The sequence below is a fragment of the Medicago truncatula genome, chromosome 1, assembly GCF_003473485.1.
Source record: "Medicago truncatula cultivar Jemalong A17 chromosome 1, MtrunA17r5.0-ANR, whole genome shotgun sequence".
In the NCBI taxonomy this organism is placed as follows: domain Eukaryota; kingdom Viridiplantae; phylum Streptophyta; class Magnoliopsida; order Fabales; family Fabaceae; genus Medicago; species Medicago truncatula.
This window is the reverse complement of record NC_053042.1, coordinates 56,547,765-56,574,867: the sequence shown is the minus strand read 5'-3', so window position 1 is coordinate 56,574,867 and position 27,103 is coordinate 56,547,765. Positions and strand designations below refer to the sequence as shown.

The 27,103-nt window shown below is 33.1% G+C and overlaps 4 protein-coding genes across 6 annotated transcripts; 3 read left to right on the top strand and 1 right to left on the bottom strand.

Moving 5' to 3' along the window:
• The first annotated feature begins 757 nt into the window (after positions 1 to 757).
• Positions 758 to 3,349, top strand: LOC11440759 (prolyl 4-hydroxylase 1). The gene is made up of 5 exons (XM_003592803.4): positions 758 to 955; positions 1,025 to 1,512; positions 1,605 to 1,694; positions 2,809 to 2,901; positions 3,029 to 3,349. Exons 1-5 carry the CDS (start codon positions 889 to 891, stop codon positions 3,134 to 3,136), a joined length of 846 nt encoding a protein of 281 aa, XP_003592851.1. The 5' UTR covers positions 758 to 888; the 3' UTR covers positions 3,137 to 3,349.
• A 2,285-nt stretch (positions 3,350 to 5,634) lies between these two features.
• Positions 5,635 to 7,234, bottom strand: LOC11419595 (protein CMSS1). The gene is made up of 4 exons (XM_003592804.4): positions 6,742 to 7,234; positions 6,556 to 6,605; positions 6,335 to 6,448; positions 5,635 to 6,025 (listed from the first exon to the last, which is right to left on the bottom strand). The coding sequence occupies exons 1-4, from the start codon at positions 7,186 to 7,188 to the stop codon at positions 5,899 to 5,901; spliced, it is 738 nt and encodes a 245-aa protein (XP_003592852.1). The 5' UTR covers positions 7,189 to 7,234; the 3' UTR covers positions 5,635 to 5,898.
• A 3,190-nt stretch (positions 7,235 to 10,424) lies between these two features.
• LOC11440758 (transcription factor bHLH128) lies at positions 10,425 to 14,233 on the top strand. Of its 3 annotated transcripts, none has more exons than XM_039830078.1 (6): positions 10,427 to 11,092; positions 11,200 to 11,532; positions 11,634 to 11,759; positions 11,850 to 11,915; positions 13,567 to 13,635; positions 13,849 to 14,233. In XM_039830078.1, the coding sequence occupies exons 1-6, from the start codon at positions 10,721 to 10,723 to the stop codon at positions 13,900 to 13,902; spliced, it is 1,020 nt and encodes a 339-aa protein (XP_039686012.1). In that variant the 5' UTR covers positions 10,427 to 10,720; the 3' UTR covers positions 13,903 to 14,233. The 3 variants fall into 3 exon arrangements, with proteins under 3 accessions (XP_024629103.1, XP_039686012.1, XP_003592849.1); XM_003592801.4 differs by having other exon boundaries at positions 10,427 to 11,105; positions 11,201 to 11,532; XM_024773335.2 differs by lacking the exon at positions 13,849 to 14,233 and having other exon boundaries at positions 10,425 to 11,105; positions 11,201 to 11,532; positions 13,534 to 13,635.
• A 2,599-nt stretch (positions 14,234 to 16,832) lies between these two features.
• LOC11446024 (uncharacterized) lies at positions 16,833 to 24,512 on the top strand. The gene is made up of 14 exons (XM_003592800.4): positions 16,833 to 17,193; positions 17,266 to 17,407; positions 17,552 to 17,878; positions 17,976 to 18,097; positions 18,183 to 18,274; positions 19,004 to 19,109; positions 20,337 to 20,491; positions 21,081 to 21,208; positions 21,490 to 21,611; positions 22,950 to 23,047; positions 23,131 to 23,339; positions 23,495 to 23,575; positions 23,677 to 24,046; positions 24,134 to 24,512. The coding sequence occupies exons 1-14, from the start codon at positions 16,888 to 16,890 to the stop codon at positions 24,207 to 24,209; spliced, it is 2,334 nt and encodes a 777-aa protein (XP_003592848.2). The 5' UTR covers positions 16,833 to 16,887; the 3' UTR covers positions 24,210 to 24,512.
• The last annotated feature ends 2,591 nt before the right edge of the window (positions 24,513 to 27,103 follow it).

Here is a 27,103-nt window from a genome sequence, read left to right as displayed (position 1 = left end):
GGAGGGAATATTTTTAATTTAAAGTATCTAGCTCAATTTTTAGAAGAGGAGAAGAGCAAATTTTATTGCACTACCAAAATTATCCTTAGATTAATTTAAAATCTCAATATTATCCTTATAACAACATTTATTATTACTGTTATGTTATATTATCTTTGAAACAACTTATTATTATTATTTTTTTGACGGAAACTTATTATTATTATTATTATTATTATTATTATTATTATTATTATTATTATAATTATATGATCTTGTAACAATTTTTATTGGTTTTTTTGACAAATTGTACAATTTCTATTGTTATTAGGTTATATTATCCTTGTAACAATTTTATTCCATATTATTAACAACTTAATTTTTTTGTAATAATTCTATTACTAATCCATTATTACATCGTCTACATCTTGTTGTTATCGATTACATCATTATTTTTTTTACAAGATCGATTACATCATTATTGTTTCGTTACTTTATTATCTTTATTTAATTAAGTTTAAGGGTAAACAATAAAATAATTTTTAAATCCCTCCCATTCCCTTACGAACCAAACACATGTTTAATTTGGTACCAAATAGACCTTAAAGAATAAGTACAGATATGTTCTTAAAAAAAAATAAAAAATTCAAATATATGTGACTTAAAAAATAATTAATACGATGTCATTAAGAAATATATATGGACATCGACTTTTCTTATATTCATAACAAGATTGAATATTATTTATTTCTTTGTAGAAAAAAGAAAAGAAAAGAAAAGAAAAAGAAAAAGAAAAAGAAAAAGGAGTAGAGAGAGAGAGAGAGAGCTTGGGAAAATGAATGAAAGGAAAGAAATGAAGTAAAAAAGAAAGAGATTGACTGACTGGATTTGAGTGAATGAATCGAATCGATGAGTCCTCCGGCGATGAAGATTGTGTTCGGACTTCTCACTTTCGTCACAATCGGAATGATTATTGGTATGTAATTTTATTTCTTCTTCTTCGAATCGATTCAATTTGTGATTGTGATTGTGATTGCAATTGCAGGTGCTCTCTCTCAATTGGCATTCATACGCAGATTAGAACTAGAAGAACCATTTACAACAACAACAACAACAAGATCACTACTCCCCAGAGGTTATACTTATTGGAATAATAATAATGACAAAGAAGCACAAATCTTACGCCTTGGATATGTCAAACCTGAAGTCCTTAGTTGGTCTCCACGAATTATTTTACTTCATAACTTCCTCAGCTACGAGGAATGCGATTATCTTAGGGGAGTTGCCCTCCCTCGTCTTAAAATTTCAACTGTCGTCGATGCAAATACAGGAAAAGGAATCAAGAGTGATGTCAGAACAAGTTCTGGTATGTTTTTGAGTCATGAAGAGAGAAAATATCCTATGATACATGCAATTGAAAAAAGAATTTCTGTCTACTCTCAAATTCCAATTGAAAATGGTGAGCTCATGCAAGTCCTCAGGTATGAGAAGAATCAGTATTACAGACCTCATCATGACTATTTTTCTGATACTGTGAGTCACTTCTCTCTCTATTTTCCATTCATTCATTCTTATAGATTCTTTCTACAATCACCTCAATTGCAACCCTTTCTGTTTGCTTACAGTTCAATTTGAAGCGTGGTGGCCAGCGAATAGCTACAATGCTTATGTATTTAGGTGACAATGTTGAGGGAGGGGAAACACATTTCCCATCGGTAAGCTTCTCCTTTTTGAAAACTATCATTTTCACATCTTTAGATAACAAGTAGAATGGAATGCTGAATGATTATGATGCATTGATACTAATTATTATGTTTTAATGCTCACTCTAGTTATGTACATATGCTATTTTTAGAGCTCGTGTCTTCCTTTTTTTTATTTTATTTTTTTAATCAGCAAATATTATTAGAGCATAACCCGCATGAAATATGCTAGGTTAGCATGAAACAAGGTAATACATAAGCTACGATATTCGGGAGAAAAAAACACCCCATAGAACCTCAAAACAGTCTCGTAATCAAGAACCCAACAACAACACACTAAAGTACACACCTCAAAATAGATAGAACAACACACAGCCCACTGCTGTCTGCACCTGTCAAAACCGGACAGCAACACAAAAACACCCAGCTGCCCAAGCACAATACAACAGCAGCACAGAACAACCTCAAAATGACAAGGAAAACTCATCATAACAGCAGCTTCACAAATCCAACCCACAGCACCTGCCAGCATCCCAGAAAAAATACCTCATTACCTCAAAAGACAATCACTCGGGTTCCACTACCATTCATAAAACATACAAGCCGGAATTTTCATTCTTCGCAATAAAACCTTAATCTCCTCCACCAAATCTTCCACCCCTTTTGTTATGTTATTAAAAATCCGGTCATTTCTCGCTTTCCAAATAATCCAAATAGCCGCGTGCCACTCCATCCACCTCCTTTTCCGGATTTTCTTATTAGTTAACCCCCCACCACTCCAACACTTCCAATGGATAAACAACTTTGGTGGAATGATGAAATTCATACCAAACCACTTCATTAATAACAACTAAACATTCCACGCCAACTCGCAATGTAGGAATAAGTGTGTGGATGTTTCAACCCCCATCGTACACCAAATGCAATTTAAATCAATCTCCGGGGGTAAGACATTCCTAATCGCAAGATTCCTTCTTGGATTTGCCCATAACCTGAGAAACATGCCCAATGTGTAAAATGCAAGTGTTAGCTATCTACTATGTGATGTGATAGTATTATCAAACACTCTAGTTGGACATTTTGACTACACTCAAGGCTGCTATTGATAGAATGCAATGTGTTTCAGGCTGGTTCAGATGAATGTAGCTGTGGTGGGAAATTAACCAAAGGTTTATGTGTGAAACCAGTTAAAGGAAATGCTGTGCTTTTCTGGAGTATGGTTAGTATAACTTTGCCTTTGAAGGAAATCATTCATCTGGATTACAAAATAGCAGTTTTCGTTAATATTCTAGAAAACTTGTTATATGGTTTTAAGATAGTAATTCTTATCTGCTTGGTATTATCAGGGACTGGATGGACAGTCAGATCCGGATAGTGTGCATGGAGGATGCCCGGTACTTGCCGGGGAGAAGTGGTCGGCTACAAAGTGGATGAGGCAATCAGTTCATGTATGATTTAGCTAGCTTTCGGTGGGTAGGGTAAAAAAAATCACCAAGGGATTTTCCCCTTCATATTTTCACTTCAAAGTAGTGATTATGCTTAGTTATTGTTGATAGTATAAATATTAAATAGTGGCGAGTTTCGATCAATAAAATACAGGATAATGTATGATATTAATACACAATGGATGGTTTGATCTATATCATTGGGTGTCTATGTTAAAGATATATCCTTGTGATTGGTCTCAGTATTTTATTCAATCATGTGATGTGACCTTGTCATAGTTGGTCTTAGTACTTAATTGGAAGAAGCCACCGTTGAGATTTCAGCTCCATTTCTGATCAAGGCTTTGATTGGATAAGCAGCTAAATTAAGGCTTGTAGCATAAGAGCGTATTCATACAAGTGTATGAATACGTTATTTCTATTAAAAATGAGGAAATAAAGTAAACTTTTTCCGCAAGCTATCCTAGAGAAGTTGTGGAAATAAGTTGAAAACAAATTATGGAAACGGCGTAAGCTATTTTCATAAGCTCTTCTAAAGTATTTGTAAATGAATGAAATCTTCCATGTTGGATATGTTTTTTCGAGAAATGATATTTTGACTAAAAAATTTGACATCAATTTGGATGATTAACATAGTTCAAATATGAAGTTAAATATATTTTTTGAGAGGAATTTGAGGTTAATTACGTTCTTTCAATGATTAATAGATATAACAAAGTGACACAATTAACCACAATGTTTAGATGCTTAAATATACATATATCAATTAATTAGTCATTTAAAATGTGTTCAAATATACATGAATTTTTTTTGGGTAAAAAATATACATGATTTTTAAACGTTTAAAAAATATAAATAATATAAAATGTTTACATGTTTAAATATAAAAATTGTAGTTGTAACAAAAAAAAATATAAAAATTGTAGTTAATGATATTCAAAATTTTGGTTAATATTTAAAGTTGTAACACTTTTATATATTTATTAAGCATCTTATTAATGTGATTAGCCGTATATTTAATTAAAATTTCATGTCAAAATTCAATGTCAAACTTGTGTCAAAATAACACAACTTTATTTTATGATACGTTTATCATATCTGAGGTTCAAAAGTACTCCTAATAAATTCAACTTAAAAATATGGCTCTTTCTAATATGATGAACAAGTGATTCAAGTGTCTCCTTAAAAAAGAAGTGATTAAAGTGTCATTGCTAAAAAAAAAAGAAGAAGAAGAAGTGAATGCACAAGCTTTATGAATTGTTGGATTGAGCGGTATGAAGTGAATGCACAAGTATTACATGCCCTATTCTACGACGAGTGTGTCCCACCTCCTCCTACATATCAATTGACAAACACCTCAGCAGCCATCCCTTCCACCACCCTTGAAATAAAAACAACCAATATACGAGTCAACAACCCAACATGTACATTTCCTACCCCATTTCATTGTTTCCGAAAAATCACCACTAAAGTCGATTTCTCTCTTTCTAGCTTCTTAAGGATTTTATTTATCCAAAATAAAATGTGCTATTTTTTTTTTTATCTCAGAAACCCTGAAAATATTTAAATTGAATCTTCCGTATCTGATGTTTTATAATAAAACGTGTTTGAGGGTTTCTGTATGAAAAATCCCATCAAATTCTAGACCCAATTGTAAAGCCATTTGATTTTTTTTTTATAAATTTTTTTATTATCTAAATGGAACAAACAGGCATCAAATTAGATTTGGATTTTCTACCGTTGCAACTTACAACAGAATAATAATGTAACATATAAAAAACCGTGTGATCTAATATGTCAAAATTGTTTAAAATATTTTGTAAAGGCATTAATATGAACCGTTCAATCTATAATTAACGGCCAAGATGTAAATCAACAAACTGCGTGCTTTATTGCAACAGGCAATCCTAGTCCCATCAAATTCAAGTTCTACGTCCAATACAAAAACCGTTGGAGAAAAATATTCATGCGTGGCAATTAGTATGCTATGGAATTGTAAAGTTATCGAGCAATTGGAAATTAGGATGGAAGAAGAAAAATACAATAGAAAGTTCAATCTAACGATAGATAAAAGTGGTGCATGATACAACACCTAACTCACTTGTCAACTGACGCATCCTTATAATAGAATACTAAATTGGAGGCAATCTTGCTGTGTACTTTTGTTTTGTATATAGTTAGACCCGATATTGAAGATCGCCTACTCCATCAAATAGCCATTTTGTCATGTCCTTCTTTGTGAACTCACAATATGAAAGCTCCATTGCTTAAGCATACAACAATCCATGGAGTTTGTCTTTTGGTGCCCTTCGTTTGGGATCAAGGCAACAAGGCAAACTTTGATACTAATGAAGCACAAACACTCCGGTAGGTAAGCACAATTCCAAAAGGAAAAAAAAAAACAAAAAAAAAAAAGAACAAGAACCAAACAAAAATCGTTTGAGAGAACCAAGTTTGAATCATGGTTGAAACAATCATTGGTCTTTTTCCGCTAAAAATCAACGGTATAATGCACGGTAAATGTTTTATTGAAGTAATATTGTCTCTTGATGTAAACAAGGTCCGTTAGAGTAGTAAAAATAATCCTGATACACTTCAACTTTTTAACGGCAACACACTCTAGTCGTGTGGACAAATTTAACTTCAATCATACGGTACTAACAGTAAAAACATTCCGTTTCATAAAAAATGGATGTCATTTAAAGATAATGGAATGTTAATATAAGATATTTTCAGTATACAACCCTAAAACAAGACAAGTATGATTAGCGTCATATATCCTTTTTTTTGCCATTTGAACAAGCAGCCAGCTGATATGGACCGTAGAGACAGATGCGCAGATCACCCTTGATCATCGGTTGATAAAAATAATTCTTGAACAGGTCCCAGAATTCATCCCTGCCAGCCAGTTATTTTGTGTAACATCAATGAGTTTAGCTTCACAAAAATGGTGATAATTTGAATGTAATTAGAGATATTTAAGTTTTAAAGAATTGAAACCAGGAGGATAAACAACTTATTTCTATAGCAAAAGATCAAATAAAGTTTTAAAGAATTGAAACCAGGAGGATAAACAACTTAAGAAAAATGTCATAAGCTTTTTCCATAAGTTCTCCGAAACAGTCACACAAAAATTATGCCAGTAGATAAGCTGCTCCAGTAAGAGAATCCAAACAGAATAGATAAGGGGAAGAAAGAGAAGCACACCTGACTTGTGGAAGGGTAAACAAGGAATAGCCCTTTACATCAGGATGCATGTCAAGCACAAGTACCTGTAACCTTGAAAGGCCTAATGCCTCAACGTCGATGAGCTTCTTTATCCTGCATTTGATTGGTTGAGAGTATATAAATAAATAAACAAATCGTACTTGAGGAAGGACTACTGATCTAAGTAATGAAAATGAAAGGATGTAAGATGAGCGAGCAACCTGCTTGGTGTGCCACTGGCAATGTTAACACGGTTTTTCAACAAAGAAATCTGCATTGGTTGATGAATAAAACAGATGAATTAGATAAAAGGAGAAATCATGGACATGAATGCAGAAGAAAAGTCAATTTATGGATAGAAATGTATGTAAATGTCAGGTCCCATAAATAACTAGGAAAACAGCTACCTGTTCTTGAAGTTTGATGTGCTTAGAGAATAACTTGACAGCGCTGCATTGTTTAGTCATAAAGCGAAAACCCTTTAAGAGGTGTATGGATCTTAAAGCAGAGGGAGACACAATCAGAACGGAAGGGCTGCCGGGAGGGATTTTGCCTTCAACGACTTCACTTTCACACAGCACCTGTCTCCAACAATTCCCAAATGCACCTTTAATATCTCCACCTAACAATTTCACATCCAAATCTGTATCTCTTGAATTTTGAGAATTTGATAGCTCCAAAATCGAACTATCTGCTTTCAGGGATTCCAACTCTATAGAAGAGAGTTGAACATCATTGGCAGATTGAAATTCATTCACAAAGAAACGCAGTTGCTCGGAGCCTGTTGTTTCCGTCTTCTTCTTCTTCTTCTTTCTTCTGTCATCGTTATTTTCCCTTCCTTTTCGCTTTCCCATTCTTCCTTCTTCACTCACACTCTCTCACCGTACCGTTCAGTTTGCGTTGCGTTGCCCTAATAATAACACAAGTTGATTTGAGTTGGGTTGGGCCTTCAATCAACCCGTTACAATGTGCGTGCGCCCTTCCTCGATCCTCCTGATCAACACTACCTTCTTTTTCCCACCTCCCACAATTCACTTTTTTTCCCAATTAGCTACGATGAAAACAATAATATATAATGACTAAAAAATACATTAGTAAACTATTTTTTAATATCAAAGTATGAATTTAGAATGAAATGAAAGAAATAATAATAAAATAGAATGGTTTGGTTTTGGTATAGGGTGCTCACTTTCAAACGATGTCTGATAGTGATCAAGTTTCATTGATTTGGTTTGGTTTTGAATTGAACAAGGAAAAATCAAAACAATTTAATTAGTTTGAAAGCACAAACGGGACAAGGATGGGATAAAATTTGCTTTAAGAACACAATTCATTTTTTTTTGTTCTTGCACATAAAAATCATTACCTAAAAACAATGTCTTTTTTTTTTTTTTTCCTACTTATTCAATAATGAATGAATTGAGTGTATTTGACTCATTCTGAGACACTTCATTTCTATTTATAAGTAAAAGTTGATCAAATAAAATTGATGTATTTGATTCAAATTTTGGACTAAATATATTAATTTTTTGGCAAATCCTATGGTACACCCACTATATTTGAGTGTACCGGTACACTCACTCTTTAAATTTATAGTTAAATGAATTGTTTTTTAAAAAAATATATTATTTTTTAGCATTTATAATTATAATAACTAAATCTTATTCATCAAAAGTGTCAACGAAATGATTTTTTATTTTTTTAAATTTTTATTGCTCATAATTGAGAACATTCATTATTTTTTACGATAATATGTAAAAAAAGTTATTATGATTCTTATAAACAATTAAATGATGTTTTTTCTTATGAAATGTTGTTCTATAAAATATAAATATTGACAAATAGCTATTTACTACATAAAAAATGATCGTTCATTTATAAAATTAAGAAGCAGAAGTACCGGTACACCTCATTTTGTGAGTGTACCGTAAAAGTTTCATAATTTTTTTACTCACTTTTGCTTATACATAGAAAAGGAGGAGGGAGTACATATTTTTAGGTAATAATTTTTATCAGCAACGTGTAAGTTAGGGTTAAAGAAAATTTGTCCCAACAAAATATCAAATTTTGTTTTTCACCCCCTTAAAAAACGGATATATTTCCGTCTCTATAAAATTTTACTACACACAATTTTAGTTCTTATTATTAAGTCAATGTGTATTTTTGCAAATATATTTAGAACATTATAAAATGCTCATCTAAAAAAGGAAAAAAAAAAACAAAAAAGGCTTAAAATTTGAGTTTAGTCGTAGATTTTTGTTACTTTTATCTTTGACTTTTGAAATTCTAAGAGTTCATATCGTATGTTAGAGAGATGGTCTTGCATATTACTTTTGATAAAGTAATGATTACAAAACTTTTTTTATTAAAATTTACTTATTTTAGATGCTTAACCATTGTCTTTAGGGCAGTGATTAACATTCTCCTAAACAAAATACTCTAGTTATTATAAGACTTTGTTCTCCTAGTGACTTGGTATCGTACTCACGTCACATATTGAATGTCGAAATTAGTTTAGCAAAATTGTAGTGTGTGTAATGATGGATTTATGGTGTGTTTGGTTAAGAAGAGAAGTTGGTAAGAGAGAGTTTGAGAAGAGAGAAAAAAGTGAGAAATATAGTAGATTTGATGGGTTGTTTGGTATAAAAGAGAAATGAGATAAATAGAGAAGAGAGAAGTGTTTTTTATATTTAAAAGTACTATAACGTCCCTATGTTAAAATAACATTTATATTGAAACTAATTTGATTATTTTGTTTAAATTCAGTTAATTAATTTAACTATTTATTTTTAATTGAACATATATATATTTTTTTATATAAATTTAAGTATTTTTTATCAATAAAAAGTGTAGTATTTTCCTAAAAAAAAAGTGTAATAACTCTTAAATGTTTTGTGAAATAAACAACAGTGTACTACGTACACTTATTAAAGAAAAATAAAAAATAGTGTACCACATACATTTGGGAAATAGCGACAAACTCTACATTTATACTAAAAAAAATCCGTTGGAAAAAAAATTACAGTATAATTAAAGCATATAAAATTAATTGAATGAAAAGAGAAGCGAGGGGTAAAATAGGAATACATAAAAAACATCCCATCTCTTTTCTATTTCTCGTGAGAAAAAAAAAATTTGCGTGGAACCCACAACTTTTTAGCCTCTCTCCCCTATTTCTCTTCTCCGCCGAACAGGAGAAGTTCATCATCTCTTTTAACTTCTCTCTTCCTTCACTCTCTCTTCCCTATTTATGTCCTAACGAATCAGAGTGTTAATGAATGGAAAGAAGCCGCCAATGGGATGGGAGTATATATAATACTACTAATTAATTAAAAAAAAAGGATGTGATTGTTAAGTTTAGGGTGTGTGTTCACATGGGAAAGGTTAATCCTTTCCAACCATGGGAAAGTTGAATTCAATGATTAGATTAAGTGAAGAACATATTCTTAACATGCTCTCTCAACACCAGATTTTTCTTCACACACTATCTTCCAACAATTTAAAAATTCTGAAAATTAATTTTCAAAAATTAAAAAAATATAAAAAAATTCAGATAATTTTTTTTAAAATTCTGTAATTCATTTATTGAATGTTAGAATTTTTTTTATTTCAATAAAAATAAAATTTTGGAAACTAAGATAAGTTTTTATTTTTCTAAAAAGAATATATTTTTTAATTTCATAATAAAATAAGATATTCTGAAAAATAAAATAAAAATCTTAAAAAAAATATTTTGAAATTAAAGTTTTTAATTTTTCTAAGAAAATAAAATTCTGAAAAATAAGGTTTTTGAAATAAAATTTTGAACAATTTTTTTTTTCTTCATTTTTTCAAAAAAAAAATTCTAACATTCAATAAATGAATTACAGAATTAAAAAAAAAATATCTGAATTTTTTTTTATATTTTTTCGATTTTTTAATTTCTGAAAATTAATTTTCAGAATTTTTAAATTGTTGGAAGATAGTGTAAAGAAAAATCTAATGATGAGAGAGCATGTTAAGAATATGTTATTCATTTAATCTAATCATTGAATCTAACTTTCCCACGTGAAATGACACTAAATTTAGTGCTTAGCATACGAAAATGGAGATACGTTGAAGGTGGGCATGTTTTGAGAAAAAAGAGGCACGTGATTGTAACAAGTTGATTTAAAAGTATTGTACAAGTGGGGTGTGAGGCAGCGCATCTAATCTAAATATCCATTATATCTTGTTTGTTTTTTGAATAACAGTCCCTCAACCCCACCCAAACCACCAACTTGCTTCTTATTCTTCTAATTAAATTAATTGAAATCATCAAATACCATCTTCCTTCTTCAATTGTCTAATTGTCTTAGTCTCCGCACACAGATTAATTGATTGAGAATTGAAATCATCATCATCATCATGTATCGTCCACCTTCCTCATCGGCTTCTTCTTCTTCCTCTTCGTCTCAGCAACAACAGAGCTCCATCAGTCAAACGGGTCTCACAAGGTATGGTTCAGCACCTAGCTCTCTCCTCAACACCACGGTGGATGCCATCATAGGAGGATCACGCCTTCTTCCTGGAACGGGACAACATTATTTCTCTGATGACTCTACCCAGCAGCAACAGCAGCACCACCACCAACAACAACAACAACAGCAGCAGCAGAGATCTTCTTACGAAGGTCAAGGTGGTGGCTTTGATGGATCCGCTTTGCTCCGTCAGAAAAGCTCTCCAGCCGGCTTTCTCAACCATCTAGCCACTCTCAACCACAATAACAATAACAATAACAATAACAATAACGGTATATGTTTGTTTTTATTAAGACAAAGTCAAAGTCAATGGATTATATTATATTGATAGATCTCATATATAGTAGTATTTTTGATTGAATTGAAGCTGGAGGAGGGTTCACAATCACGAGGGGCAATTCAAGATTGAAGTCTGAATTGAGTTTTACCGGGGGAGGACAAGAATGTCTTTCTCGAATATCCGAAAATGTTGTTGATTATGCATCAGCTGCTGCTGCTGCTGGAAATGGATCATTGCATACTAATAGTACCAATACCTGGGGTGGAGGAGGCCCTGATAATAACAACAACTCAAATTCCATAGTATTTTCTTCTTCTCAAACCCAAACTAATAATAATAGTAAGAAGCGTTCTAGTAGAACTGACCCCAATGATGATCCGGACCTTCTTCTACATTGCCTCAATGCGCTCGAAACTCAGGTACTATCTCTTTTCACAATATTAATTCTTCATCCACAACCACATTATTTCATTTTTTAATTACTAATTCAATATTTCTACTCCTTAATCACCTAATTCAGTATAGTCTCCCACAAACTTCTCTCGAAATGGACCAGCTTATGCATAATATTCCCCAAGATTCTGTCCCTTGTAAAATCCGTGCCAAGCGTGGATGTGCCACTCATCCTCGTAGCATTGCTGAACGGGTAATTAATTCATTCATTACTCTACTCTATCCTTTTTCTTTCTACTTCTGTCTTTGAATATAACAACTCTATTGCATTACATGTATGCAGGAGAGAAGAACTAGAATAAGTGGCAAGTTGAAGAAGTTGCAGGACCTTGTACCTAACATGGATAAGGTATAATTACTCATGCTACCAACTTCTGCTTCCTAACTTTCCTTACCTATTATTAATTCATTTGCTAGTATTTATGTTTCCTAATTTATCATCATTATATAGCCACTGTTTAAGCTAACGCACACATTAATTGAAATGTTTCAACAGTGAAGTAGTTAGGTGCAATGCAGTCAAAAATACTACTAAGGATAAAAACTATCATACATAAATAAAATACTTCGTAACATCTAAATCACAACATTAAACTAAGTTAATTAAACATTCATAACCATCAGTCCTTAAGTACATAAATAATTCAAAACTAAGTTCATAAATAAATTCACCACACAGTTCAGACAAAGGAAGGCAGAAATGAAAAAAAAATAAAAAATGGTCCTTTAAAAAACCAGAAACAGAGGAAGTAAGGTTTTAAAAACCAGAAACAGCGGAAGTAAGGTCCATGTGTAACTGAACGTGTTGCACGTGGCGGCACACATTTGAGAACCGTAGTCCAGTTGGCGGTGGCGCAAGAGGAACGACGTCACAGAGAAGAGAGGAGACTAGACCGTGAGAGAGTAAGGGGCAAACTTTTCTTACTTTTAGTGTCCGTGTTTCAGCCAAGGAAGTGTTCAAGAAGCACAAGTGTTTCCACAATACCAGACCAGTTTCAGAAAGGTCTGTTGCGAAACAGATGCTTCGAACTCGCGAGTTCAACCATGCCGTGGACACACCTCCAGCAATCCTGGTTGTATGACGGCAAGGAACCATGGCCGTGGATCGTAGAATCGTATGATACTACGCGGCGGTTCGCGATCATGACTACATTGGTTAGGCCTGGACTTGAGAGTATTATTGTAACAAACTCTTGAATTTTCACGAGTACTTACAATATCTACTTTGATTTGTTAATCAATGGTGAATTGTTTCACTTTAGAGGAGCTGGAGAGTATGTTTTACTGTGAATTAGAGCCCTTAATCTTGAATCTTGATGCCAAAGAGAGTGACTTGAGTTACTTTGTACTTGCCTGCTTGCTTTGAAAATAGATGAATGTAAGTGATACTACAGTCCATTTTAGTGTAAATGAGCTTCTAAACGACATTTTTCTTTCTATTTTATTTAAGCTTCTACCATCAACTTTGGATGCTAGCAGTAGCAGATAATACAGAAAATGGGTGTTTTAGCTATTTCTTTTCTTTCTAAAATACAAAAGTCAATGACAACATTATTCAAAATCAATTGCCAATAACACTAACAAAAGTTTTAGAAATAGTTTCAGTGGAAGGGTTATTCATTCATAGTATTTGACTACCATTTAAACTTAAAAGTAGCTTGAAACGTTATATGGAACTAGACTTTTGCTTTTGCTTTCCTTTTTTATTTTTCAAAGTAAGATTTATGTGCAAGAATTGAAAAATTCAAGTTAAATTAGTTCAAAGAGTCAGGATCAAGTTCAAGTTAAATTAGTTCATAACTACTCAGCAGGTAGATGGTTTATGCCATGAGAGCATTGCCGGTAATTCAAATATTTTCTACAATAAGTATTGGAGCATCTTCAATTGAATTTATAGGATTACTCGATAACATCACATAATATGTATCAATGTATGTCAAACCAGTGTTTAACTGTGTATATTATAGGTTGCTTAATGTTGTTTCAAAATGTGACTGTAGCAAACAAGTTATTCAGACATGCTGGATTTGGCGGTTCAACATATCAAAGGTCTTCAAACTCAAGTTCAGGTGTGTAAAGCTACCATAGCTTCTACTGAGTAAAATATTCTTTTTATATATGTATATTCCCAAATTAACAAGAGCTTCATATGAATACATCATTCTTAAAAATTAATATTTCATTAATAGGCTAGTACATACTACTGTTAAAAATAAAGTGTATGCATTCAGTAATTATTAATACTCTGTTGATCTTGACTATATATTTTCACCCCTTTGCAGAAGCTTCACGAAGACCTTGAGAATTGCACGTGCGGATGCAAACAAAGTACATAAACTTATTGTGTTTTATGAGATTCTATGGCACTGTGCATAGAAGTCAAGGTTTTGATGGAAACTGATTTTTGTACCTTCCAACTTTAAAAGAATAACGAAGGAAATTGTACATACAACGTATGTTGTAATCTACCTGTGGTAGACGTAGTCTAGAAATATCTATTCCTTTTCAAAATTTGATAGCTATATTTGAAAGTAGAGGTTGATTTTTGGATTGTTTCTTGTTTGGGTACGTGTGATGCAATGAATAACTTATTCTTATGGAATCAAAAGAATAGAAGCGAGAGCGGGACTAGTTAGAGATCTGGAATAAATCAAGCAATCCTGTTTAGTCATGTGCCAAAGTATAAATCTTCTCTCCCCTTCCTTCCCTCAAAAAAAAAACTCCATTTCACGGGGAACAGAATTAGTGTAAGGAGGGATTTGACTCTCTTCCATTCCCTTACATTCTAAAAGTTGAACCATTCCCTTTACATTCTAAAAGTTGAACCGAACGAAGAAAAAAATAATTTCGCCTACTATTTCCTCCAAAACCCTCAAACAAGAGGAACTCTTAAAGTTCTAACTACTTAGGAGTGTATATTTTTCGAGAGCCAAAAAGAAAATTACATATATATTTTTAAAATTAAGAGTGAGTTTGCTTCATATTATATTATTTGATACTAGAAAATAAACATTTTGAATTGAAAATTCATCTCTAATGATTTCGAGTAGGAATAAAAACGATGCTCTCCATTTTATCTATAAAACCATCTCAACATGGATCTCTCCATTTAAGACATAGTACCTACTACCTATGAGGTACCTTCATTGGGAAACAATAATTTTTAGCACTTAATGGGGAGTAAGGATCCTCTCCATTTGACAAAACAACATACAATTTGGAGAAAGATAAACACATAAAACATATAGTGGGTCCTACTACTAAGTGTGACCCATCATAATTTTGTTTTTTTTTTTTTGTGTGTCTTTATCTCTTCAAATGGATGAAATAGAGAGAATATTCATTAATGGGGCCAATACATGAGATGAAAAGTTATTGATGTAAACCATTTAGAACTTTTTTCTAGAGGTGTTGGATTGAAGATATTTAATATTTTTTAAAATTTATTAACAAATGATATGTAGACGTGAAACTCATATTTAAATACTAAAAATGTAGATATTATGGATGCTTTAAGAAATTAAAAAAGAAGATGAATATACATTTCATTTTCTAGCTATTCCTTTTCAATAAACCATTAAACTGACTCTAGTTTCTATCTTCATCATCTTTATTAAAGGATGATTTTGAGTCAATTTTTGGACCCGAAATCACTTCTTTTTGTTATCTATTTTAATTTAAATAAGTGATTTTTACATAGATATAATTTGTTTTTCATGAATTCGTCATTCGAGTTTTGCGCAGTGTTGTTCATCGTCTTGTGCGATGTTTGATTTCTCGTCTTATTGCATTGTTCATATGATTCTTGTTGAGTGTTGACTGATCAACTATTCAATTAATGATTTGAACGTCAACGTTGTATATTTGACAGCATATGTATTCATGTCAAGGGGCGATTTTACAACCCGGCGAACCTGTGCACATGCCCGGGCTCAACCCATACTTTCTCCGTATGCAGTGGTGTTGTCAAGGGGTTCAAATTTTTAAATTTTGACACACACACACACACACACACACATATATATATATATATATATATATATATATATATGGAGGCTGCTAACTTACACCCACCTAAAAACACTAAGGTGCAAGTTAGCAAGCTACATCCACTAGTTAATTACCAAAAGACCAATCCTATCCATTAAAAGTATGTTTTAAACAAAGGATTAATTGGTAAATTTCATTCTTAGACAAAACATGTTTCCTTAAATTTTTCTAAACAATATTGAATGTTAAAAGTTTTTTTTCCCTGAAGCTTTCGTTATTTTATTCCTTTCTAATGAGGCTACTAAAGTCTTTTTTTTTTCTTGAACTAACTAGTATTGTCTTCCTTCAAAAAAAAAACTAGTATTGTCTCAAAATGAAAACAATAACGAGTAAAAAAAATGGAGCACTTCAGATTTTCTTTTTTAGGAATTGAAGGTTTTTTTTACGTAAAAAATTGGCTCAGGAAAGATTAGTTCATCACTGAGAAATTGAAAAAACCAAAACCATCCTTCAATAAGGTGAACTTTACAAAACTATCCTTCAATATTTAGTGACACACAATAATAGTATTTGGCCTTTTTGGTAATTAATTAGTGGATGTAGTTTGCTAACCTGCACCTTAGTGTTTTTAGTGGGTGTAAGTTAGCAGCCATATATATATATATATATTCACACACACTTCATGATTGTCTTCTAGTTGTTTGATTTCTTGAAATCGTTGAATAATCGGTTCATTATTGATGTTCTCAAATATTTATTATTATTTTGTATGCATATGGAAAAAATTATTAAAATTTTTAATATCGTAGATCAGATACATAAGTTATTCAATGAACATAAAAAAAATTCGTTTATAATATTTATTTATTATCATTATTATTATAATTTTTTATATATTAATGATTGGATACTTAAGTGTCCTTGTAAGTTTAGGTCAGTTAACATGAACAATGCATAATATATACAAGATTTGAGGTTCGAACCCTGACAGTAGAAAATTTACAAAAAATTTAACTTGCTGAAATCTATTACAAGAAATTTGATTTCTAATGACAGCTGAAATCTGTATTAATTTTCGTAGCTAAATATGTCTCTCATATTTCATGCTGCTTTAATTTTATCTTCTATTTATACTCTGTAGGTTATTAATTTAAAAACAAAAAATGAACATTTTTTATTTGATGTTTACGAAAATAGTTTGAGACTCAAATAGTTTTTGATATTATTTTTCCCTAAAAAAAAAAAAATAGTGTTGTTTGATATATTAGTTAATTTCGTCGTTGTTTGTTGGAAGGAAAGTTGAGGAAAGATTGGGAAGCAAATAATCGGAAATGAAATGGGAGGAGGCGGAAGGCAGGGAGCAGAGGAAAATGGGTGTTGGAAACGTTAGACGTATGGGGATTGTTTTAGGGATTTGTAACGCACTGGTTTTCCTCCTTGGTTCCCTTCTCATTTCCCACAATTATCGCCTCTGCGATCTCCGTTCTCTTCTCCCTTTCGTTGCCGTTTCATTCTCTGCCGTTGTAAGGATTCTTGTTATGCTTCAAACCGCTTCTGCTCAACAATCTGCTGCAACTCTCATTCTTCTAGATGATCACAACCACGAAGATCACCTTCTTCTTCGCTTCCAAAGACGGGTATGTTATCAATTATTCTTTTATATTCATTCATTTCATTTATCTCATGATATTAATTAATTAACAACACAGGCGAGGTATAAAATATGGCTTTGGTGGAGTCGATGCACCGTCGCCCTCACTATTATTCAATTTGTGTGTGCTGCTTACCTTATCCTCAACTCTGTTTACTATTTATCCAAAGATAACACCACACCAACTGCTTGTATTTTAGGTTGGTGAGTCCACTTCATTACCTCTCTCTCTCTCTCTCTCTCTCTCTCTCTCTCTCTCTCTCTCTCTCTCTCTCTCCTATTTGTATTATCACCTCAAGCTCAATTCAACTCACCTTACCATACCAATGCTATATATGTTGCAGAATTAGGATGGAACCCTCACTGGTGGAACCACAAGCTACTCTCTCTATTCATCATCCTTCTCTCTTTCGTTGCTCTAGCTCAATGCTTTACTGGATCCGATGTTCTCCGATGGAGATCTTTCTATGAATCCCACGACAATGCTTGGAAATCCCATTACAGGGAAGTTTTTGATAACGGCTTACGCGAGACCTTGTGCTGTCTCGGCCGCGTCAAATACTTGACTGCAATCCAACAAGAAGAAGATGAAGTCTATTCCGTTGCACGCTTATTAGGCGATCTTGTTGCTTATCGTGCTTCTGGAACTGGCCATATGGAACTCTTGGCAGGTTTCTTCAAATTTCACTCTCTCAATCCACATATGGATCACATTGCATTTTACCATCACAATGCTGATTTCACCAATTTGAACTTTTTGTCATCCAGCTTTAGCTTTACTCCAAAGCAATGAAAAATCTTCAGAATCTTGTCAAGTATCCATGGAAGCACCAGAGATGCGAATCAGGGAGGCTGCAGCTCTTCATAAATTTGCTGAAGCTGCATACACTGTATTTCTATCAAAACCTTTATTTCAAATTCATCTTTTATGTTTACCAATTTGTTTTTCACATTTATCTGCATTCAATGATTCAGGGTCCGTTGCTTGATGTTGGACGAAATCCTCTCATGTTTCCTTGTTCATGGCTCTATAGACAAGGGGTTCTGTCTCCTTGGGCACGCAATAGGTGCTGATTTGTTGGATATTCAACATTATGAATTATGATGTATATAACTGAATCCGTAGTAGTTTGAAATATTCTTTTTTAATTTCAAGTTTTTGGGGGATCCATACTTATTCTTGATAACCTAGAAATGGTCTCTGAAATCCAAAAAATATATTACTATCAGAATTTGTGACAAGGTTGGAGGGATTTTCTGTATTGGCGTGCAAGTGTTTCTCTAGTTTGATTGTTCCTCCGCTCATTCTTTTCCATTCAATTTCTGTAGAAATATACTTTTCCTTATCTTTGCATTTTTTTTCTTCCTCTTTGTTGATATGTCTTTCATCAGAGGAAATACCATATCTAAGTAGTTTTGTGTTTTGGAATGACAAATGTTAGTATATTAGTGTTATGTTGTTGGTGGGGATAGAACCGTAAACCTCCTTATCACTCCACTCCTTAACTACCCCACCCCAACCACCAAGCCAACCTTCTATCCCCTACCATATCAAAGTAGGTTGGTAGATCAGTACGCAAGGTTACTTTTTGTACATGTCAGCGAACTCGTAAGTTTATGTAGCTTGACGACTGAATAGTTGTGCCTATATTTAGGCCATATGTAGCTTGACACTTATGCATACTGACACACACACACATACATCTTCGTGTTTCTCTGCCACTGTATCTCTGTTTTTACATTACATCTTACCCGCTTTCTTTCTTCATGTTTACGTACCTATTTCATTTTCTTAGACGACCTGTTTTGGATGGTGATAACTGGTGGCGAGGCCATGCTGCAGCCTTTCTAAAGTATGCCAATTTGCCTCCGGAAGCGCTCAGACATGGGAGAGTAAACCAGGTTAGAGAATTTAAATGTCCAAATGTGCTGTACATGATGCGCTTTGGGTCCATAGGAGACAAAGGCTTATCATACAAAATGAGAAGAGTGAAATTCTGTAGAAAAGGCCTCAAAATTTTATGAAGATTAAAAGGGACATGAATTCTAGTTAATAGATAACATAATGCTGAAAACCAATTGACACCAATCACATTATTATTTTTGAATTTTGTTGAATGAATCTCATCTTCAATAATAAAACACACCCACAAGAAAGAAACAAGGAAAATTTTACTAGCCAACAGTATCAATATATATGTCCTAAATAGATCCAACAGACAGCACCATTCTGCATGCATTTTGCAGACTATACTCTTAGATCAGTAATCAAGTGAGGAAATAAATGGAAAGATAGAGATATGGAGACGAACGTCGAAGCATATCACTTTTGTGCAAGTACAAGTAAAACAGAATATATAGAATGCATTTTAGCAAGAGGAACAAAACTATAGCTCAAAGGTGAATGAAGAAAGCATACTTTACGATGGATCTTACAATTAGGTATCTCAGGTCCATCATATATGGAATCATGGGGAAATAGAGAAAGACGTGAACCATCTGAGTAGGAAACATGAAATGGAGGAACTCCTTAGGTGTAATATTTGATAAAAAAGTACAACTGAAGCTTATAGGAAAATTTTACCGCGCAGTTATAAAACCTACGATGCTGTGCAAGACTTAATTTTAGTCGATCAAGAGCCAACAATGAATTATGATCAATGTTGCAGAGGTGAAAATGACATGATGGACGAGTGATCATGGTCACTTGAAACAAGACACAATTAAATGAAGTCATCGAAGGAAAAGTTAGGGCGATCCATGCAACTGACCACATATAATGGGAAATGATTTTGGCTCCTCGAAAATGGGTTTTCTGTAGAGTGAGAAAATCAAGGGTTGGTATTGCAGCACCCAAGAATTGTTATATATGTGTATATATTATCAACCATCAATTTATGCATCAACAATTGATATTACTCACTTTACTTTCTAAAGTGAGTTGTTCACTTTATAAAAGTGGATCTAATGGGAAAAGGCTTTGGTTGTTGTTGTAAATGCGGGGAAACCCAGAACTATCCAATTTGTGAATATTATATACTCAATTTGTGTATGATAATAATATATATATTTTTTTACTGGAAGAGACTACAAGTATAAAGTTTTTTTTTTTGCTCATACCCATGCCAGGTCAAGTGTGAAGCTGCATATTTTATTGTGGTTCTACATCATCTACAAACTGTAGTAATTGCTATACGTGGAACTGAAACCCCTGAGGACCTAATAACCGATGGATTATGCAAGGAATGCACCCTTTCTGCAGAAGACTTGGCTGGTTTGATAAAGTATTTTGTATTCTCCCTCTTTTATTCCACAATTAATTCGTTTATAAATTCACACACGTTTTAAACATTTTAAGAGCCCATATGGTTACACCATATGGATTCGGAAATACATTATATCAGAGTCACACGTAAAGTTTTCCTCGAGAGGGAGCTATTGCTTTCAAAATTGCTGTGGTTGTCATCCTATCTTCATTGAAATAAGTGGATCGCAAATTTTAGGACACCTGCATATTCTCTGGCATTGTAGTCAAATCAGAAATATGGTTTTCAAATGACTCTGCAGTTGGTCTCATAACTAGGAACTCAAATCATGTCGTATTAGATACCAGAAAAAAACAAACATGTATTATGCTGTGATTATCAAGTATCAATTATGTCTGTCATCCTTCGACAACCGCAAATGACATCCCTATTGAGTTCCTTGCATATGCAGAGAGAATCTTGGAACCGTCATATCTTCTCTTCTGTGTCTTACAATTTTGATTCCAATGTGTAATTAATTATTTGCCCAAAACTTTTAAAGATATTTTACATATTCCAATACAATACTTTGGTCTCTCGTGTCAATATTTTAAGTTTCTCCTTGCAGCTGCAACCACATTCATTCTGATATACACAAAAATGTGGCTTCATCATTCCCCCACTATGGACATTCGGGTATAGTCGAGGCTGCACGAGAGCTTTATATGCAGATTGAAGGAAACCCTGGAGAGCATGGTACGAAATGCTTGCAGGTCTTTGAACTCCGTACTTGTATATAAAGAGGTGTTCTTGTCAAATGAATTTTTCTTATTCTTTCCTGCTTTCTAAACAATTTAGTTATTGTGGAAGTTAAATTGTCACCATTCTATGGTTACCTGATTGAGTAAAATATTATACTTTTTATTTATGAATTTTCAAACTAAAATTGAAATTTATATAATTTAAAAACATTTGCCTTTCTTACATAACACATACTCCTTTTTTAACATTATTTTCTTTTCAAAATGGAAATACAGACACTGAATCCTATGGGCTTCTTTCTAAATTACTGGGATTTGGATGTGAATGCTTTGGATATAATGTCCGCATCGTTGGACATTCACTTGGGGGGGCTATAGCTGCATTGCTTGGACTGCAAGTATGTCTTTTCTCACTTTTAAAGGCTGAATTTACCTTCTATTTGTTTCTTCAGTAAGCATAATCTTCCATTTTGATTGGATTCAGAACCAGGTCTTCATTGAAAGTCTATTCTGAAAAAAACTGCATATGTAAAACAAATATTCTATGTTTCCTACTTTCCTTAGTTGTTTAATTATTGTTATATAAAAAAAAATTGAATATGGAAATTATATTGATTGCTTTTGAAAGATGCATTGGATCTTGCCACAAAAGACAAAACACTAATCCTTATGTATTGTAATACTAAACTCCTAATCCTAATGAAAAAAAAAAAAACCAGTCATGATCTATTAGGAAAGATGAAACAATTCCAAAAATCCAAAAAGACAATCCAAGTAAACTAATGCCAATGACATGTAACTACGTAAAAAATAAGCATAGTATTGCTTCTGTTTCAACTCATGTATATTTTTCCTGAAAAATATTGAAGGAAATTGGGTATATGATTTTTCCTAATTAAGTTCTTGGTCTAGAATCTAGATATGTATTTTAATTAGCTCTCCTCTTGGATGGAAGGATCGCTAAGTAGTACCCTTGACTTCTCAAGACTGTCTTAAATAAGTGCTATATTTGTTTGTATTATTATATGCAAGAATTAATCAAGTTAGACCAGATTCAGGGGCTGGTTGAAAACTCAAATAATCACTTTAAATGATTTATTATTCTTAATTTAGTACTGGCCAAGACTGAAAGTGAAGAAATGCTGAAAACGTCCATACATGGAAGGTCATTTTATAAACTTGGCTGCAATTATTTTTTAAACCCATTAAATCATAACTCATTCCTTTAATACTCAAATTATACATTTAGCACTTAAAATTTTAAAACAATAACTCTTATATATCACTGAAAAGTAATACTTTTTCAGTTTTACCATGCACACTTGGTTAGTGATGTAATTTTCCACATTTTTTTTAATGTTTGTTTCTTGTTAATTTATTTCTTTTTGTTCCTACTATTGGGAAAAACCCAAGTCCCACATCGGATAGATAAGACTCTTGAGAAGAGTATATAAAGAGGAGGCAATCCTCACCTTACAAGCCGGTTTTGTAAGGATGAGTTAAGCCCCAAATTTCAACACCTACTTTTTTCCTTAGGCTGGCATTTTATGTGTCATCTTTTTTACTTGCCATATTATCTTTGTAAATGTTTTATTTTATTCATAAATAAATTGTTGAGTTTTTTCTACAGCTTTATAACCGATACCCTAATCTGCACTGTCATCTTTTTTACTTGCCATATTATCTTTGTAAATGTTTTATTTTATTCATAAATAAATTGCTGAGTTTTTCTACAGCTTTATAACCGATACCCTAATCTGCACGTTTACTCATATGGGCCACTCCCATGTGTGGATTTAGTTGTGGCTAATGCATGCTCATCATTTATAACAAGGTAATTCTACTAGCAGAAAAGTTGATTGTGGTTGATTCTCTTTTGGCAACACTTTCAGCCTCCTTTCATTGTTTATATTACAGCATTATATATGGAAATGAGTTTTCATCCCGCCTTTCATTTGGATCCATTATGAGGCTAAGGGCAGCTGCAATCACATTACTGGCACAAGATCCTAAAGCTGACAGTGCCATGATTTTCAGACTTGCTCGCCGGTTTCTATATATAAGCCAATATGAAAGAAATAATCAAGAGGCAGAGCATGAAGCACAGTGTGACATTGATAATAAAGGTTGTTCATTTTAACAAGTTAATAGTCATGTTAAACAGTGCATATTGATACTGTTACAATTATTAGTGATGAGAGTCATGTATCTTACTTCATCATTTATCAAACTAGATTGGCGAGAGGTTCCTTTCTGAAAAGATTTTCGCTCTATGCTGCAGGCAGCAACATACAAGTGGTTCAAGAAGCTTCACTCTTGACTGAGGCAATTAAAAGGGATCTTCTTGTTACAGCTGACCATGGTGAATATTGCATCCTTTTGGGAATGAGGATTTCAAATCATTTTATTAATCTGATTGTTCGCATGGTGATGGTTTATATTGGTTTTTTGGTTATATTGCAGGCAACAATGACCATGATGACTTTTCACTCTGGGCTGATACCAGGGCAAGGGACCATATTGTTGAAATTAATAATGCCGAATTTACAAATCCTTTTGCTACAAATGTACATTCAATAGATGATCCGGTGTCTCAGTTTATAGATTCTGTTCCAACTTCTGAAAATCAGTCTGCTGATGATCCCCCTGAGATGTATCTGCCAGGATTTGTAATTCATATTGTCCCAGACCAGAAAAGACCTCAAACTGATTTTAAGATATCTTGGAGAACACAGGAGAGGGGGAAATGTTATAGAGCTTATGTAGCAAATAGAGAAAGCTTCAAAGATATTATTGTCTCACCATCCATGTTCCTTGATCATCTCCCTTGGAGGTACGCCAAATTATAACCAGGTTGTTTCTTCATTCTTAAACCTAAATGATTGATATATTCTTACAGAAGTCTCTTGAATACTTTCAGATGTCATAATGCCTTGAAAAAAATATTGAAAGATCTAACTGCTAAAGATCAAGTAATGGAACACAACTTAATCTGATTGATTTGGTCAACATTATGCTTACTCTGTTGAATGTGACATGAAGCGGATTGGATTTTTTCCTAAGGATTCTATGTATTGTGATTCTTATGGGTGAGATCAAGATGTATAGCAAGGAACAGGCCTTCCGAGTTTTGACATATCCGCTCTCCTACGAGTAGATAATCATTTAAGAAAAGTATATATGTTTTTGTTCATAATATATTATGTAAAATATATCATGTTATGTTGATCTATAGATGTTCCTAAATTTTTCTCGTATTGTAAATTATCTTACTCTTCTAGGCGGGTCTTTAAAAGTAATTAATCTTCTAGCGGCTCTTCAAAATTAAGTTCTAACAATCAGTTTTAATGGTAATATATGATATGATACAGCGAACTAGCTTTTTCTAACTAGACATTTAAAAAATCTTTCTGTCAATCCTAGTAGAGAAATGATACTAGGACATCTCTATGTGTTCTTACTCTCTTTCTATTATTTTGGTTTTCGTATCAATACCTATATTTTGTTATATATCTTTGATTATCCAAAAAATGTTGTTCAAATAATATACCTCATCTAAGTATGTACTATTAAAACTTCATTTGCATCACTACCAAAAAAAACTTCATTTGCATTAGACCAAAAGAAAGAAAGAAAAAACTTCATTTGCATTGTCGATAAATGTGATGGTTACGGTCTAAATCAAAGTATTCATAGTTTTTTACCGGTACAACAGTGCCCTCTCGTTATTTTTTTTTATTTTTTTTGTGTGAATATGAGATTTAAAAGCCATAAACAGAAAATAAGGAAAGTAATAAGACAATACCCCCTCCATTCTAAATTATAAGTTGTTTTGAAGAGAAAAAATAGCCACACAATATAAAGCCGTTTTACAATATCAATTAAACATTAAAAAAAAATCTGAAGAATGTCATCAAGGGCCATGTAAATTATAAATAGCTAGGTTGATAAACTAAGACACATTGAAAGAATTTTTAGCAGTAGTTCCCGAGTTAAAACCTCAAATGGATTAAAAAAGAGAGTACAAAATTGAATATTATTATTAGATGTGTTTGAATGTCCTTTTGTGAAAATTTATTTAATCCAATTACATTTTGAAAAAAAAAATCTTCAAAATCGACCAAGCCAAATTAAAATGTGTACATATACTTTAATACTAATTTTTTATTGGTAAAATATATTGCATTTATATATAAATATATATATATATATATATATATATATGTTATTCATTGTTTTTAATTTTTTTAATATAATACTCAACCAAATGAATTAGTTTAGTCTATTTTTTTACTATTTCATATGTTTCAAAAGATATACAACTTGTAATTTAATGCTACTTTTTATTTAAGGTAATTTGATTATCCTCCATAGCTAGAGTTTAAAAAAATTACCTCTATATTATTTGTTCAGAGGGTTTAAGTTCTTACATCAGGCACCACGAGAATATCGGTCTTATCCACGGCACTCACATCTGTCGGGGGAGTCCATCAATTACCCATCTCCTCTTTGCGGACGACAATTTCCTTTTTTTGTAAGGCCACTATCTCTGAAGTGACAACCCTCAAGAATATTATGGATACTTATGAGACTGCCAGTGGCCAAGCTATTAACTATCAGAAATCCTCCATCGCTTTGAGTCGGAATACAAATTCGACTCTCCGAAACAATATTATTCATCTTTTAGGTGTTGTGGAAATGATGGGACACAGTAAGTATCTTGGCCTCCCATCTATGGTAGGAAGAGACAAAAAATCAATATTCACTTTTATCAAAGAACATATCTGGAAAAATATCCAAAATTGGAATACTCGATCTCTTTCTCGTGCAGGTAAGGAAGTGCTCCTAAAGTCCATTGCTCAATCTATACCTACTTACTGTATGAGCGCTTTTCTCCTCCCTACCTCATTTGGGGAAGAAATAGAGCGCATGATGAATTCATTTTATTGGGGTTCGAAGAAGAATGGTGGTAGAAGTATCAATTGGTTAAACTGGGATAAGATGACTACTTGTAAGGATCACGGTGGTCTCAACTTTCGTGACCTTGAAGGTTTTAACCTTGCCATGCTAGGTAAATAAGGATGGAAGCTCCTCACAAACTCTTCCTCTCTCCTCACCAAAGTTCTCAAAGCTAAATATTTCCCTAGAAGCGGGTTTTTGGGCGCCACTATTGGTCATAGTCCAAGTTTCACGTGGAGGTGTATTTAGAGCACTATTCTGATGTTATCTCTTGGTTGTAGGTGGAAAATCGGTGATGGTAATGATATTAATGTCTGGAAAGACCCATGGATCCGCACTCGTTAGAATTTGCGGCCTACCACATTACCGGCAAGCAATCTCATCAATCTGTCTGTCTTTCAACTTTTCAATCCAACAACCAACACTTGGAATCGTGACTTTATTACTTCTATAATGAACACACAAGACACATCTGATATTTGTAGGTTGCCTTTGCACTCTCGAACTCACTCTGATACAATAATATGGAATGCATCACCTAATGGCTCATACACGATTAAATCTGCGTATAAGATGTGCGTGAGTATTTCAGACCAGCGGTCAAATTATCATGTCTCAGGGGATTGGAAGTTGATATGGTCATTGTGTGTTGCGCCAAAAATCAAACATTTTTGCTGGAGATTGCTTCGCGGCTGTTTACCTACAAGGTCTAATTTGCAAAGTTGTGGAGTCCATTGCCAGTCAACTTGCGTGGTTTGCAATCGTGACCTGGAAGATGAAATGCACATGTTTATGCATTGTAAATTTGCCACAGATTGTTGGAAAGCAGCGAATCTTTGGAGTAAGATAGCATCGTACATGACGTCAAACGGTAGTTTTTCCTCTATTATGTTTGCCATCCTTAGATCGCTTGAAGTGGACAATCATGTTG

What these genes read in the sequence shown, in the direction of transcription:
- LOC11440759 (XM_003592803.4), top strand. Translation starts at nt 889, where the DNA reads ATGAGTCCTCCGGCGATGAAGATTGTGTTCGGACTTCTCACTTTCGTC. An exon ending in ATGACTATTTTTCTGATACT is followed by an intron (nt 1,513 to 1,604) that starts GTGAGTCACTTC and finishes GTTTGCTTACAG; the next exon opens with TTCAATTTGAAGCGTGGTGG. An exon ending in CTGTGCTTTTCTGGAGTATG is followed by an intron (nt 2,902 to 3,028) that starts GTTAGTATAACT and finishes TGGTATTATCAG; the next exon opens with GGACTGGATGGACAGTCAGA.
- LOC11446024 (XM_003592800.4), top strand. Translation starts at nt 16,888, where the DNA reads ATGAAATGGGAGGAGGCGGAAGGCAGGGAGCAGAGGAAAATGGGTGTT. An exon ending in TTCTTCGCTTCCAAAGACGG is followed by an intron (nt 17,194 to 17,265) that starts GTATGTTATCAA and finishes TTAACAACACAG; the next exon opens with GCGAGGTATAAAATATGGCT. An exon ending in TCTCCTTGGGCACGCAATAG is followed by an intron (nt 18,275 to 19,003) that starts GTGCTGATTTGT and finishes TCATTTTCTTAG; the next exon opens with ACGACCTGTTTTGGATGGTG.
- LOC11440758 (XM_003592801.4), top strand. Translation starts at nt 10,721, where the DNA reads ATGTATCGTCCACCTTCCTCATCGGCTTCTTCTTCTTCCTCTTCGTCT. An exon ending in TCAATGCGCTCGAAACTCAG is followed by an intron (nt 11,533 to 11,633) that starts GTACTATCTCTT and finishes CACCTAATTCAG; the next exon opens with TATAGTCTCCCACAAACTTC. An exon ending in GTCTTCAAACTCAAGTTCAG is followed by an intron (nt 13,636 to 13,848) that starts GTGTGTAAAGCT and finishes ACCCCTTTGCAG; the next exon opens with AAGCTTCACGAAGACCTTGA.
- LOC11419595 (XM_003592804.4), bottom strand. Translation starts at nt 7,188, where the DNA reads ATGGGAAAGCGAAAAGGAAGGGAAAATAACGATGACAGAAGAAAGAAG. An exon ending in ACATCAAACTTCAAGAACAG is followed by an intron (nt 6,606 to 6,741) that starts GTAGCTGTTTTC and finishes CAACCAATGCAG; the next exon opens with ATTTCTTTGTTGAAAAACCG. An exon ending in GCCAGTGGCACACCAAGCAG is followed by an intron (nt 6,449 to 6,555) that starts GTTGCTCGCTCA and finishes AATCAAATGCAG; the next exon opens with GATAAAGAAGCTCATCGACG.